Source organism: Seriola lalandi, unplaced genomic scaffold (assembly GCF_002814215.2).
Source record: "Seriola lalandi dorsalis isolate HSWRI2012SDOR001 ecotype SW California unplaced genomic scaffold, Sedor1 jcf7180002054692, whole genome shotgun sequence".
NCBI classification, from domain to species: domain Eukaryota; kingdom Metazoa; phylum Chordata; class Actinopteri; order Carangiformes; family Carangidae; genus Seriola; species Seriola lalandi.
Genome location: NW_019525245.1, coordinates 991423 through 1005158, shown reverse-complemented (window position 1 = coordinate 1005158; position 13736 = coordinate 991423). Strand labels below are relative to the sequence as shown.

The following is a 13736-nucleotide window of genomic DNA, read 5'->3' as shown; positions in this document are numbered from 1 at the left end:
TTGCCTCTGACAAACAGGTCTGAAACATTCAGGCAAAGACAGCAGTGAAACCGTGCTTTTCATCCTGGTGTAAAGTTACACGTTAAGGGCCGTGCACAGCCACACCTTATGTTATTCTGGCTGATTAGACCTATAGGCTCAAGTTGAAGAGGGTGGAATTATGTCGGGAATTACATGAGGTCACTAAACTCACTGTATCATTAACAGGTGTCAAAGGAGAGTAAGTGAGATGTCAATCAAGCCCAGTCCGTGAATGCTCACGCAGTCCTCAGAAGAGGTCTATGAGAATATATGTGAGAACACCTATGAAGGAGGAGCTTTGCTGTGTAGGGTCTTTAAATGTTGCTTTGGTTCAATACTTCAACTTCAACTCTCAGTTTTGCTGAGCGGTAGGTGAGACGTTTGCCAGCACTCTTGTCTGTATGCTAACTACATAGCTAGAGTCGGAAGGCAATTAGCTTATCTTAGCATAAAGACTGGAAGCAAACAGCCAGCCGGTCTTTCACCAAAGTTGAAAAATGTGCTCAGCTTAAAAGCTTGCTAATTAAATCTGTACAAAAACCAAAGTGTAAAAATGATAAATTGTGGTTTTACAGGCAACTTGGCAAGAAAGCAAATAGACATACAGTAGTTCTCACAGTGAAACGTTAGAAATGATTTGAGTTGGATCTGATTTCATGCTGGCCAATTTCAAATAATCATGTAATAACCATAATGCATCAACTTGACGTGACTCTATCCATCTTGTCACAAGCTTATTGTCTCAACCTCAGCACCACTCTTCTTTCCTCGTGTGTTGTGGTCAGGTTGTTTGGTGGTCTGATACTGGACATCAAAAGGAAAGCTCCTTTCTATCTGGGTGACTTTAAGGACGGTATGAGCCTCCAGTGTGTGGCCTCTTTCCTCTTCCTCTACTGTGCCTGCATGTCTCCTGTCATCACCTTTGGAGGACTGCTAGGGGAGGCGACGGAGGGACGCATAGTAAGTATAATACTCACTTCACTGTACTGCAGTGTGATTAAAACATGAATGCAGCATAGATCTTGTATCTTACTGCATACTGACAAAACAAGACAAACTCTCTGTATTCCCACCGTTTCTCCTAGAGTGCCATAGAGTCCTTGTTTGGTGCATCTATGACTGGAGTGGCCTACTCTTTGTTTGCTGGTCAGCCTCTAACCATTCTGGGAAGCACGGGTCCTGTGCTGGTTTTTGAGAAAATCCTCTTCAAGTTCTGCAAGTATGTTCAGTTTTACAACAGCCTGTCTGTGTGATTTTTTATCTTCACCACCCTGAGATTTGTTTTGCTAAACAGTCTTCTCTTCTCTTCTCTTCTCTTCTCTTCTCTTCTCTTCTCTTCTCTTCTCTTCTCTTCTCTTCTCTTCTCTTCTCAGGGACTACGACCTGTCCTATCTGTCGCTGAGGACTTGCATCGGCCTGTGGACGGCCTTTTTGTGTTTGGTGTTGGTTGCCACGGATGCTAGCTCTCTGGTGTGCTACATCACTCGGTTCACAGAGGAAGCCTTTGCTGCCCTCATCTGTCTCATCTTCATCTATGAGGCTTTGGAGAAGCTATTCCACCTGGGAGAAATCTACCCCTTCAACACACACAGCGATCTGGACAAACTCACGCTGGCATAGTGGGTAACACAATGTCCACTCTAATGGTTTCCTCCTGCTCACACCTGCGTGTTCACCTGGGAGATGTTTTTTCATTGTCCATTGTTTCATTGTTTTTTTTTGTCTCTGCCCATGCTCTCTTATAATAGCCTTCAGATCACACCCCTGCATCCAGTTCTTTTTATGTCTGATGTCTGATTTTGTGTGTGTGTCTCTTTCTCTGTAGCTGTAGGTGTGCACAACCTGATAATCCCAGTAATAAAACCTTAGAGCTGTGGAGTGAGAGAAATATCACAGCATCTGATGTACCCTGGGCCAACCTTACTGTCAAGGTAACATAACTATGTGGAACACACGCACACACACACACACACACACACACACACACCACACACACACACACACACACACACACACACACACACACACACGCACACACTCCTTTTCACGCCTAATGTCAGTGTAACTTTCACATGATAGCACACACTGCATTTTCTCCAGTGTTTATTTCTTTCTCTTTTTTCTTTCTGCTTTGCAGACACTTCCTGTCTGCCACACCATTTAGATAATAAATGTTCTGTTTTCTAATTTTGTTCTAATGTGACCTCTGTGAATCTCTTCAGGAGTGTGTCAGTCTGCAGGGCCACTTTGTTGGGACGGCATGTGGCCATCATGGCCCCTACACCCCGGATGTTCTTTTCTGGTCTACCATCCTGTTCTTCTCAACCTTCTTCATGTCTGCCTTTCTCAAGCAATTCAAGACTAGTCGTTATTTCCCCACCAAGGTAATCAAACACTGACTGCTCACTAAGGTAGGGCGTGACTAAACATTGCGAATCCTGACACGTCACATTTGTAACCACTGATTTCTGAGTGTTGTTATTTCCCATGCCCAGGTGCGGTCCATGATCAGTGACTTTGCAGTGTTCCTCACTATTGTCATCATGGTTCTGCTTGACTATGCCATTGGAGTCCCATCCCAGAAGTTGAAGGTGCCCAGCAAATTCCAGGTATAGAGAAACTACTAATAATAATGTGGACCTTGCATAAAACTCCACAGGGTTATAGTTGAATCATGATTCCTCTGTAATGTGTTCCTCCAGCCCACCAGAGATGATCGAGGTTGGCTGATCAATCCCATAGGACGCAACCCATGGTGGACAGTCCTGGCTGCCTCTATTCCTGCTCTTCTCTGCACCATCCTTATCTTCATGGACCAGCAGATAACTGCCGTCATCATCAACCGCAAGGAGCACAAACTACTGGCAAGGAACATTTTGAAAATTTAGATCGTACAGCTTTGATTTCTAGGTTTCATATGGTTGCTCTGAGAACCTGTATCTTCCCTTCTCTATGTTTTGCAGAAGGGCTGCGGGTACCACCTGGACCTACTGATGGTTGGGGTGATGCTGGCAGTGTGCTCCATCATGGGCTTGCCGTGGTTCGTAGCGGCCACGGTCCTGTCCATCTCTCACGTCAACAGCCTGAAGCTTGAGTCAGAGAGCTCGGCTCCAGGAGAGCAGCCTCGCTTCCTGGGCATCAGAGAGCAGAGACTCACTGGCCTGCTCATCTTCCTGCTCATGGGCTGCTCTGTATTCATGACCGGAGCACTGCAGGTTAGTCAGACAAGCCACACAATGCTGCCCCCTTCAGGCTTTAATCAGTGGAGTAAAAGCATGAAATGGTGATTGTTACTAAAGCTTGTTGATGTATGTTTTTTTTTCAGTTCATTCCTATGCCAGTGTTGTATGGTGTTTTCCTTTACATGGGAGTCTCTTCATTAAAAGGCATCCAGGTAACAAGCAATATAATTTCTATAAATTCGACACAGGAGCGATATCTGACGTCAGGGGGATGTCCATGGGAGCTATTTATACAGCAATCAAAAACTTAGGCAATCTGAATAATTTGTAAGATTCTATATAGTCTATAATCAAACTTGCCTACCCTCTTTAACTCCAGCACCAGCGCTTAATCATATTTATTTTTATGCAATTACATTTATTCTAATTTATTCTGTATTTTATGCCATATACTCGATTATTTTGTATTTTATGCCTTGTACTATAGATTTTTATCTTTTACTGAGCACTGTAAGGTGTTCTTGAGTGCCTTGAAAGGCGCCTATAAATAAAACGTATTATTATTGTTATTATTATTATTATTATTAATCACATTGGCATATGAACAGATTATATTGATACTTATTACGTCAGTTGGGAGTTATTCAAAACAAATGTTCTGAGTTGCTCTCTTGCCCTCTCCATCCCAGCCTCTTACTAATTTGGCTGTCCCTCTTATGCCCACTCCTGATCTCATTAACTCTGTGCAATTCACTGAGGCCTGACAAATAATTGTTCAATCCAACTAAATTTGTCTTTCATAATCACTTCCTCTCTCTGGCCACATTCACCATCTGTCTCTCTGTTCGGCTCTCATTCATTTATTTCTCTCCTTACCCTGTCTCTCTCTCTCTCTCTCTCTCTCTCTCTCTTTAACTTCTCTACGACCTGCATTCATCTTTATCACTTTTCAGTTCTTTGACCGCCTGAAGCTTTTCGGCATGCCAGCCAAACACCAGCCAGACTTCATCTACCTGCGCCACGTCCCCTTGAGGAAGGTACACCTGTTCACTCTCACCCAGCTCACCTGCCTGGTGCTCCTCTGGGTCATCAAGACTTCACCTGCTGCTATCGTCTTTCCCATGATGGTTAGTTGACCACCGCCAACATCCCGTCTTGATTCACTATTCCCTCCATTTTTCCTCCATTTAAATAAGAGGCTTTTTTTTTTCCTCCTGTGACTCAAGGTGCTGGCTCTGGTTTTTGTCCGCAAAGTGTTGGACTTGTGCTTCTCGAAGCGGGAGCTAAGTTACCTGGATGACTTAATGCCTGAGTGGAAGAAAAAAAATCTTGATGATGCCTCCAAAAAGACAGAAGAGGTAGTCAAAATCTTTAAATGGCCAGATGAAAATAGTCAAACATGCATGTATTGACTGCATACGTTTTTTGCGTTTGTCTTTTAGGAATCACAGGTAATGCTCAGTCCAAAGCAGGAAGATACAACAGCTGTTCAGATTCCCATGGAGAGCAGCAAGCCTTCTCAGACCCTAAAAGCACACGACCCCAAGTGAGTACACATACATACAGTATATAAACCTACGCACAATCAAATGGACAGGGCAGACACCAGATTATGAGTGTGGTAAGATTAGAGAAATGTTTCACCTTCCTGTCTATCTATATGCGTGCTTGCCTTGTTTGGTGTGTGGTGGTCTGTTTTCAAGTGCACCCTGTGAATACTAACATCCCTTAACCCCAACTCACCCTACTCCCTCACGTATCTGCTTTCTGGCCTTACCTTCCTTCTCCTCTCCCTGCTCCTCAGGTGTGACCCCTCTGACATTAATATATCTGATGAAATGTCTAAAACCACCATGTGGAAATCCCTCACCTCCAATCAAAAGGACTCTCGTCCTGTGGCTGCTAAGAAGGCAAGGCCACACCCTCTCTCTCTCTCTCTCTCTCTCTCTCTCTCTCCTCACCCTTGCAATGTGAAAATATTCCTGCTACACATTGTGGTCACGTGTTTCTGTTGTGGCCCAACACTTCATTAATTGCAAATTGTTGCATAACTGCGCTCTGTGTTGTCTTAACTCTGGGTTTGTATGTTTTCCTCTGCAGGATTGAAGGGATCACGTTCATAGACGAGTGAAGGATGTCCAGAGTCCTGGCAGAGTGACTACAGTCAAATGAGACTGTAGTTCTGGACCACAGGACGCTGCAAATTGGCTGCCTTGACCGTCAGCCACTTCAGTGCTCACAGAAACAAGTCTCCATGATTTCTACCAGCTACCCTCAACACATAGTCCACAAACACATAGACAAACAGACAAGGGTGCGTTATACTTGCATACAGGCAGACATATGCATGCACTTTCTTTTATCTTTGTGAGGACTGGAACAGTGTACTGTGTTTGAAATCTTATGTCCCTGAAACAACTAAAACCAATGCAAACTCTGAAACTAGCCCTAACCTCACTTGACCCATCATTATCATCTTGGCTCGGGGGTTTATTTTCATTTTAACGTGGCCTTCAGTGGTTAACCCCAACCTCACACTTAACCAGCTGACCAGTGGCCTGCCCTTATTTCAACCATCATCATGTAATTTCAGCAATTAAACTACACAGGGAAGAAGAAAGCCATCAGTGACAAGGGCTACCTTTGGCTTTCCATCTTCCACAAGCCATTCTCCCCTGTAACAGTATTCACCTGTGAGAATTTGATACTATTGAACAGCTCACTTTTAAATAATTTGTGGAAAGCAGTGAGACAGACTGTAACCACAGACAAATCCTGAAGCTGCTCCATGACAGTAAATAATGAAACAACTGCAAGAACACTGTGACAGCTGCTGGCAGCCATGGAGATTTCACTGAGATATGCGGACATTTACTGCTGCACAGCTGGAAGCAATACATTCATAAAAAAACTCATTTGGATGTAACTTCCCAAACCACCTTACAGCCCAGTCAGCCAGTCAGTCAGTCAGTCAGTCAGTCAGTCAGTCTAAAACAACATCCTACAAGTTTTTCATGTTCCATTTTTGTTGAAACTCTGTCAGAACAGTGTTGAGTCAGTCACTTGTGGAGGCTGTAGTTTGTGGTGCTGTTGAACTGTTTCTAATATGTTGTCCCCATTGGATTATTTTATCTTTGGTCCTCACAAAGATAGGAGAATGTGCTTACACACACACACACACACACACACACACACAACAATAACAAAAACAACAACAACCTCTCCCATTTTTAGACCTTGTCATCAGAAACAACACCCAGGTTCCACCTCTCGACTGTATATTTAGCTTGGCTATATAACGGAGCACTAATGCTCCCTGAAAAACAAACCAGGTTCTTTTTATTAATCTAAATAGGTTTGCAAGTCATCATTCCTTAAATTTACTCTTTTTATTTAATGTGCCATGAGTGTTTTTTTAATAGTGGTATGGTCAATTATTTGGTAGATTTTAAAAATACATTGAAGGTTCAGTAATACATAGACAAATCCTCTTTTGGGGCATAACACTTTGTGTCAGTTTTTTTGTGATGATGTAAACTGAAAAGTGTAAATGTTAGAAGACCCGCTTCAGATGAAGCAGTGGCATCAATAATATGGTTTTTGAGGTGTAATCTTTTCCCTTTATGGATGTTGATTGTGTAGGGTGGAGGTTGTTCAACCAAATGCTTGTCATGTGTTAGTACAGTGTCTTATTTCTTTACCTCAGACAATGTCATGATTGCTAATGTAAGGCACTTTGGATGATGTCAGGTCAAGGGAAAACAGAGCAGATAAGTGGTGTGTGCGTTTGTGTATGACAGAGAGAGAGTGTGTGTGTGCCTTTGCGTATCAGGAAAATAATAGCTATGTTGTTTCTTTTTTGGGGGGGGCTACAGGATTTTATTTTAAGCAATAATTTCTCCCAAATTCAACCCAAATTAACCTTTATTTATGAGTCCTTGTTTATCCATCTCTGGGTGGAATAAAGGCTGTTCAGGAAAATGTAACATTTGAAGCCTAAAAACACTTTTATTAATGTGCCAAAAAGAAAATTTTGACAGTTACACAGCACTGAGAGAAGATTTTTTTGATGTTGTTTTCATTCCTTGTCAATTTGGACAAACAAGGTTCTACTGTGATATGTTCCCCCTCATTTTGTGCTGTCAGAGTCAAATCTGATGGTCATCCTTAATTAATTTTGGATAGTGAGTTTCACACACTAGTGTCACCTCAAAGCTCAGAGAGCTAAAGGAGTAGAGAGTTTATGGTGTAAGAGAATGATCTTCAATAATTACTAATAACTTTATTTGTAGTTGCACTTTCTGTAGATAAAGACTTTGTGATATATTTTATTTTCAAGAGATCTATTAAGCAATTAAATGATTTTACAATAATTTATTATTCACAGTTATTTATTTTTAGATATAAAATTCCAACATGTTCTCTTTACTTTCTGTATATACTGTAATAAGCAAAGTGAGCAAAGAGAAAGGCAGAAGAATGCAGCACGTAAATAATGCTTTGATGAATGAACTCAATAAAATACCACCACAGGTTGTTATTACATGGAGAGCAAGAGCTTCTGACATCAGAACTTTGTCTAATAAACTTTAATCATTGATGGAGGACATAGAGAATAAACAATTATTGATTAAAAGGGAGTATAGTATTAACAGTAGCATAAAAAGAGATGAGTAAATAAACTTACTCAATAATGTTGCTAAGGTTTGCTAACACTAGCCACCAAAAGCTACTGGTCATACCAGACCAAGTGAGGCTGTAGCTGCAAACCCCTTGAGTGTATTGAATAAACTAATGGTGCATTTTATTGCTAAGTGATTCAACTTTTCATTTATAAGTGGAATAACTAGTTTTTTCTTCTTTCATGAATAACATACTTTCACTTTAAACCACTTTAAACTCAAAACACCCAAATGACTCAAATCAGTCCTTTAAAAATGAAACTTTCAGTGAATTAATAAATTAATCTGTTAAAAAATCATCCAATTAAAATATTTGATGGAGTCATTTACTAATGTTTTAAAATATATAATCTCCTTTTACTGTACAATTAGATATCAACTAGTTAATTGTTTTATATATAACCGTATTCAAGGCTTATTCCCCCACAGTCCCCTTCATTTCTATTCAAGTGACATTAAAGCAATGTGCACGAGTACAGTAATCTATCACTGTAACTTCACATATGCAGTAATACCTCCTCTAAGACATGAATGAAAGTTTTATACAGTGTGTTTGCTGTCATGTACTTCTGCTTTGACTCTGTCAGACTTTTGAATGTGAATAGTCTTCATGTGTCTGAGGACCCATAACTAAACTGATGAATGGCATGACTAAATATTATTCATTGTATAAATATAGATTCAGACACACAAGACTGAGTGCAAAGACTAGCCAAAATAATGTGTAAATTGAGAAAAAAAAGAAAAAAAAGAAAAATGCTTCCATAATGGACCAGACCAAATGGTAAAAAAAAAAAAAAACACTTTTAAACATGCAGTGTCAATGACCATAGATGTGCTGTAATGAAAATAAATAATTTATTTAGTAATTGTTAAAGTGATTTTAATGAGCATCATGTGTCTTAAAGTTGATTTTCAAATGTGAATGTGTGATAAACATAAAGTAAAATGCCTTCTGTATACTGTAGGTTGACTGCATATACATGTGACCAAGAGAGGTCATAAATTTTGACGTATGTGAGTATATGTGCTGTACATGTGTGCCTGTCACAGAATACATAACCATTTCCTGTCGTACTGTCATTTTGACCTTTGACCTTACATCTGACCAAAAACAGACCTGTCATTAAGTCTTTAATGAGGCACAGGCTGTCAAAAAAATCATTACTGTGTCCCATTTTGGACAATTGTACCATTTCTTTGTCAAAAATACAGCAAGAGACATACGTTGCAAATGTCTTCCTTCCCTGCCTATGTCATTTGTATGTGTAGATAAAAGTGAAAACAGTGCACTGTGAGGCTATGTCCTTCTCATGAATACAAAGACAAAATCTGTGTCTGAGGAAAAGGATGAAAGAGAGAGAGAGATGTTAGAAAACATGAAGCTTTCAGGGAGAAGAGCATCTGTACTGCAGTAACCTTAAACTTATTGTCTTGGAGCCATAGCAAGAGCGATGCCTTGTCTCTTCAACCACTGAATGATTAGTCTTGAGCAAAAGAATTCTACATGTTTTTTATGTATGTGTAATTTAATTTTAATTTTGATTATTGAAAAATGGGAAATAAATAACTACAGTTGAAATGAAATGAGCAGTTGTTTTAATTACTTCGAAATGTTGTATGTGTTTACATGTCTCAGCTTCATGTATGTTGATGTCTATAATGAGTTGTCCCACTAGGAGGCAGCAGAGTCCCAATCATTTCAATTAGATTCTTTCTATGAGGACTTTGCCTTCCTAATGTTTATTCAAATTCATTAGTGTTTCATCAGTTTGAGGCAGATTAACATGTTTCTCATGTGGGAAGTACCCACATGAGATTTCTAAAAAAAAAAAAAAATTCCTTCCTCTCACTTGCTGTCCTCCCAACCTTTTGTATGTTTCCATTTTCATTAGACTGTCCCCTCCCTCCTTGTGCCAGACCCCTCCCCCGGTTTTTATCCTGAGGTGAGAACACTGTGCACATCTGGAGGTGATCCTGACTGCAAAGGAGTAGCCTGTGGGAAGGGGTATGAGGTTAAAGATGCACTGCGCTCTCCGCATGTATACATCTATGTGTGCGTGTGTGCCTTGAGGGTGTCATGTGATCCTCATTCCAAAATGCTCCTGATTACAAACAGCTGGCGGGCTGTGGAGTCAACCAATCAGGCAAGCTGTTGGCTGTGACATCAGGTGGAAGGAGGGAGGTGGACAGGACATTTTAGATGGTTTTTACCTCATGAAATGAATCAGGGATCAACAGCATCACACTGATCCATTAAAGCTGTGCTTCCCACATAGCATTGGATGTTTCCAGCTACTGGAAATATGCATTATATTTACCCAGCATGTAATTTCAGCTTGTCTGTTTGTGTATGGTAGGCTATTGATTGTTATCATGTGGGACCAGCGTCATTATGGCTCATGGCCAACACAGGGCCAATCAGCTGAGGGGAGACCTTTGCCATAATGTATCTGTTCCAAGACTAAACATTCAAATAAATCTTTTGTGCTAGTGTGAAGGTCCTGTGGTCATTGTGAAGGAGACCTGAAGAACCAACTGGAGCTGGAATGCACTTTTGTTAGGCAGTACTTCCATTAAACTGATCAGCGGCCACTGGGGGTATTAATGATGTGTTCAATAGTTTGCATTCATTGTCATTGTTTTCCCCTCTGAGCTGATTCCAGGATCACATAACATGAGTTAGTGTGTGCAGTAAGAGATTTTCATAGCAATGATAGAACTAATGATATTAATGATATGCTCTGTGTCATGTGGGGTAATATGAATAACATGTGGAAGTGACACACCTGAATGGAATTCAGCCATTATTAATGTTATTAGTTACAGCTGTGCTCAATAATGAAAATACCTTTATTAAAGGAACACCCCACCATTTTGGGGAATATGCTGATTTGCTTTCTTACTGAATGTCACATGACTTTGCGGTAAAGACAAAGACACCGCTAGCAGCTGGTTAGCTTAACTTAGCACAGAGACTGAAAATGGGGGAAAAGCTAGCCTTGCCTCACTCTGTACAAATACATCTAAAGCTCACAATTTAAAACACTATACCTTGTTTTTTTAAAAACCATTCAGAAATCAATTCGACATTTCTCAGGGAATTATGTCCACAACAAAAATTTAATGATGGCTTAATTCCCTTTAGTTGCTTCAATTTCAGGGTCCTGGTGTTGTACATGCAGGCTCGCTGTCATGGCACGTATATAGAACAAACCAATTCTTAATGTTATTAATAATGATAATAACAATCAATGATAGTTCAAAATGTCTACTGTGAAAAAAGTCTATTCCTCATGGCTCCTCCTCAAAGACAATTTTTTTTTAAAGATTTTATAATTTTCTCTAATATTCTTCTTATTATGTTAGATATGTTAAAAATAATACTTGTTTTGGGTATAAGTGTAAGTGGTATAAAATGATAAGCAATATTCTTTAGAGGTAATTACTGTGGTTAGAAGAGAAAAATAAGAGTGTATCTCCTACAAGCTCAAAAACAAAATTGTTGGTCATGTGCAAGATCCAACCAAACAATCCTGTTCGTCTTTTCTTTTTTCTTTTTTTTTGTTTTCTCTGTTTCTCTTTGACTCACTGAGCTGTTGTCCTCTTTTCTCAGTGAACAGAGACGGCTCTCGGCTCGTCCCTCCCCTCCATCAATCTCTGTCATAAATCTGTCAAGCAGAGAGAAAGGGAACTGCTGAATACAGATTTGTCAGCAATTAATCTAACCTCTATTACCAGACTTGGATATTGTGTCCTCCATACCAGAGAACAATAAGCCACTCTAACATGGAGCACTATATGCTGCATGTGTGTGTGGTGTGCAATCATGTGTTTGTTAGGGGAAGAGGGGGCATGTGTGTGTGTGTGCATGCATGTAGTGAGCTTCCTTGTGTGGTGTTTCAATATAATATAACATCTTTGTCCAGTGACTATGCTCATTGTTATTCTTTATACTTCTTTTTGTACTTTCAACACTTAAAGCTTCTCGTGAACATTCGCTGTCTCTAGTGCTGTAATTGGAAATCACTGGGACAGCACTGTGCCATTTAACCTTGAAGACACATACAGTATGCTGAATGTGAATCTGGCTAATTGACATTCTGCACTTGATGAGATGAAAGGACACACGAGGAGTTAGTGCGTGTGCATACATACACATGTGCTGGTGTGTGTGCGTACCAATGTGCTTCTCGACTCCTTTTTATTGATTATCTTAAGGAGGTGGATTAGAGTTGATATCATGTTTCCCAGATAAGACGACCATAAAGATGAAAAATAAACAAAAACAACATTAGAAATATTAATAGTATAATGAGTATATACTCTTCTGTGCATGTACTGTGCAGTTTCTGTGTTTAAAGCTGCTGATGTACAGCACATGAATGAATTTGAACGACACATGGAAAGACCAACAATGCATGAGTCCGCCTCTCTCTGATTTTCCTGACCTGTCTATGCCATTCAGCCACAAGCCTATTGGTCCCCACTGAAGAAGTGTCCTAGTCAGTATTTATAACAGCAGGATGATGTTTATGGGATTGACTCAAAATAAACTACATGAACCATGTTCATTTGTTATAAAGGGACAACTGTACGGCTCATTTTGGTGTTTTTAGAGAACTGTGGAGCTCTATGACACAATAAAGTATAAGAATAGACGATGTCAGGCTTTGGATATGCAGGAAGTGCTTGTTAGCTGGATCAATTCATTGTTATTTTATTTGTCTTTTCATGGGATTCCTTGACAGTAAGAAAAATGTAGGACATCATGAGCCTTATCCTTCCAGTACAAACACAGTAGCGTGCTGACACTGACATCGTCTGTGGGAGACAATACCCACAATACACATGTTTCCTGTGCTTTTTCCAAAGATTTCCTGTTCCTGTTTTGCCCCCTCTCTCTATGTTGCTCTCTCTGTCTCATAATTCATCCCTCACGTCGAACATGCTTGGGCTTGTGGGAATTAAATTTGTATTCCAAGTTTTTTTACTCTGTAGCTGCAACAGCAGTCATTTTTTTATTTTTTTTGAAGATACAGACTTATTTTTGTCATTAACCTCATTCCCTGTTCGGACACACTCATGCACACACACACACACACACATACACACTATCATTTACTGGGGCAGTTCAGTGGAGCAGCGAGCCAGTGCTCAGCTGCTTGAGACAGAATTAGAGTGACAAACAGCTGAGCTTCTCTTGGGTGCTATCATGTGACCTATCCCACCCACAGGGCCAAAGGGACCCAGGGTTAAAGTTACCATGTCCAATTTCCAGCATAGCCATTATATGTGTGTGTCTATGTGTGTGTGGAAATCTGCCTTCCTGTGTGAATTTTCATCTCTTCCAGTAGTTGAGCTGCAAATGAAAATTCTCTCCTCTTGTTTCTGCCAGTAAACTTGTTCTCCAACCTGCTTATAGCCGCACCTTTCTGTCCGACGTTCATTAACACACACCCTGCCCCTTGTCCCCCTGCTTGTCCCACTGACCTGCTTCGGGCCACATGGCTACATGCAGAGGTGTTTTCTGACATAACAAGAAACCACATCTGGCGGTTTTGACTCGGCACTGGGAACGTATCAAACAGCCTACTTTTTCTATGATGAAAAGAACAGCCCCCGCAGCGCATTTGGGATTGTTTAGATGTATTGTTTTCCTAGCCTGCAAAATAACAGCGTGGCCTTTTTTTTCAGTGTCTGTCAGCAAAGCAGGTAAGGGAGAAAGAGCTGAGCGCTGCACGAGCCATTACTCCTCTGAGTCACCTGATAAAAGCTCTTATACCAAGCCTTCACCTCCACTGCTATTATTGGCAACAATTTAGCTTGAAGTCCTCTCACATAGTAGTCC

At 40.5% G+C, this 13736-nt stretch overlaps 1 protein-coding gene across 1 annotated transcript in view; it reads left to right on the top strand.

Moving 5' to 3' along the window:
- The window catches only part of slc4a8 (solute carrier family 4 member 8), a 33699-nt gene extending 24227 nt beyond the window's left edge, over positions 1-9472 (top strand). Inside the window, exons 12-25 of the mRNA XM_023423646.2 lie at positions 807-981; positions 1107-1240; positions 1395-1640; positions 1847-1952; positions 2244-2405; positions 2517-2630; positions 2724-2885; positions 2985-3236; positions 3347-3415; positions 4157-4330; positions 4430-4561; positions 4646-4749; positions 5008-5113; positions 5304-9472. Coding sequence (XP_023279414.1) covers positions 807-981; positions 1107-1240; positions 1395-1640; positions 1847-1952; positions 2244-2405; positions 2517-2630; positions 2724-2885; positions 2985-3236; positions 3347-3415; positions 4157-4330; positions 4430-4561; positions 4646-4749; positions 5008-5113; positions 5304-5309 — 1942 coding nt within the window. The 3' untranslated portion in view covers positions 5310-9472. The remainder of the gene's footprint in view (positions 1-806; positions 982-1106; positions 1241-1394; positions 1641-1846; positions 1953-2243; positions 2406-2516; positions 2631-2723; positions 2886-2984; positions 3237-3346; positions 3416-4156; positions 4331-4429; positions 4562-4645; positions 4750-5007; positions 5114-5303) is intronic.
- Positions 9473-13736: the final 4264 nt, after the last annotated feature.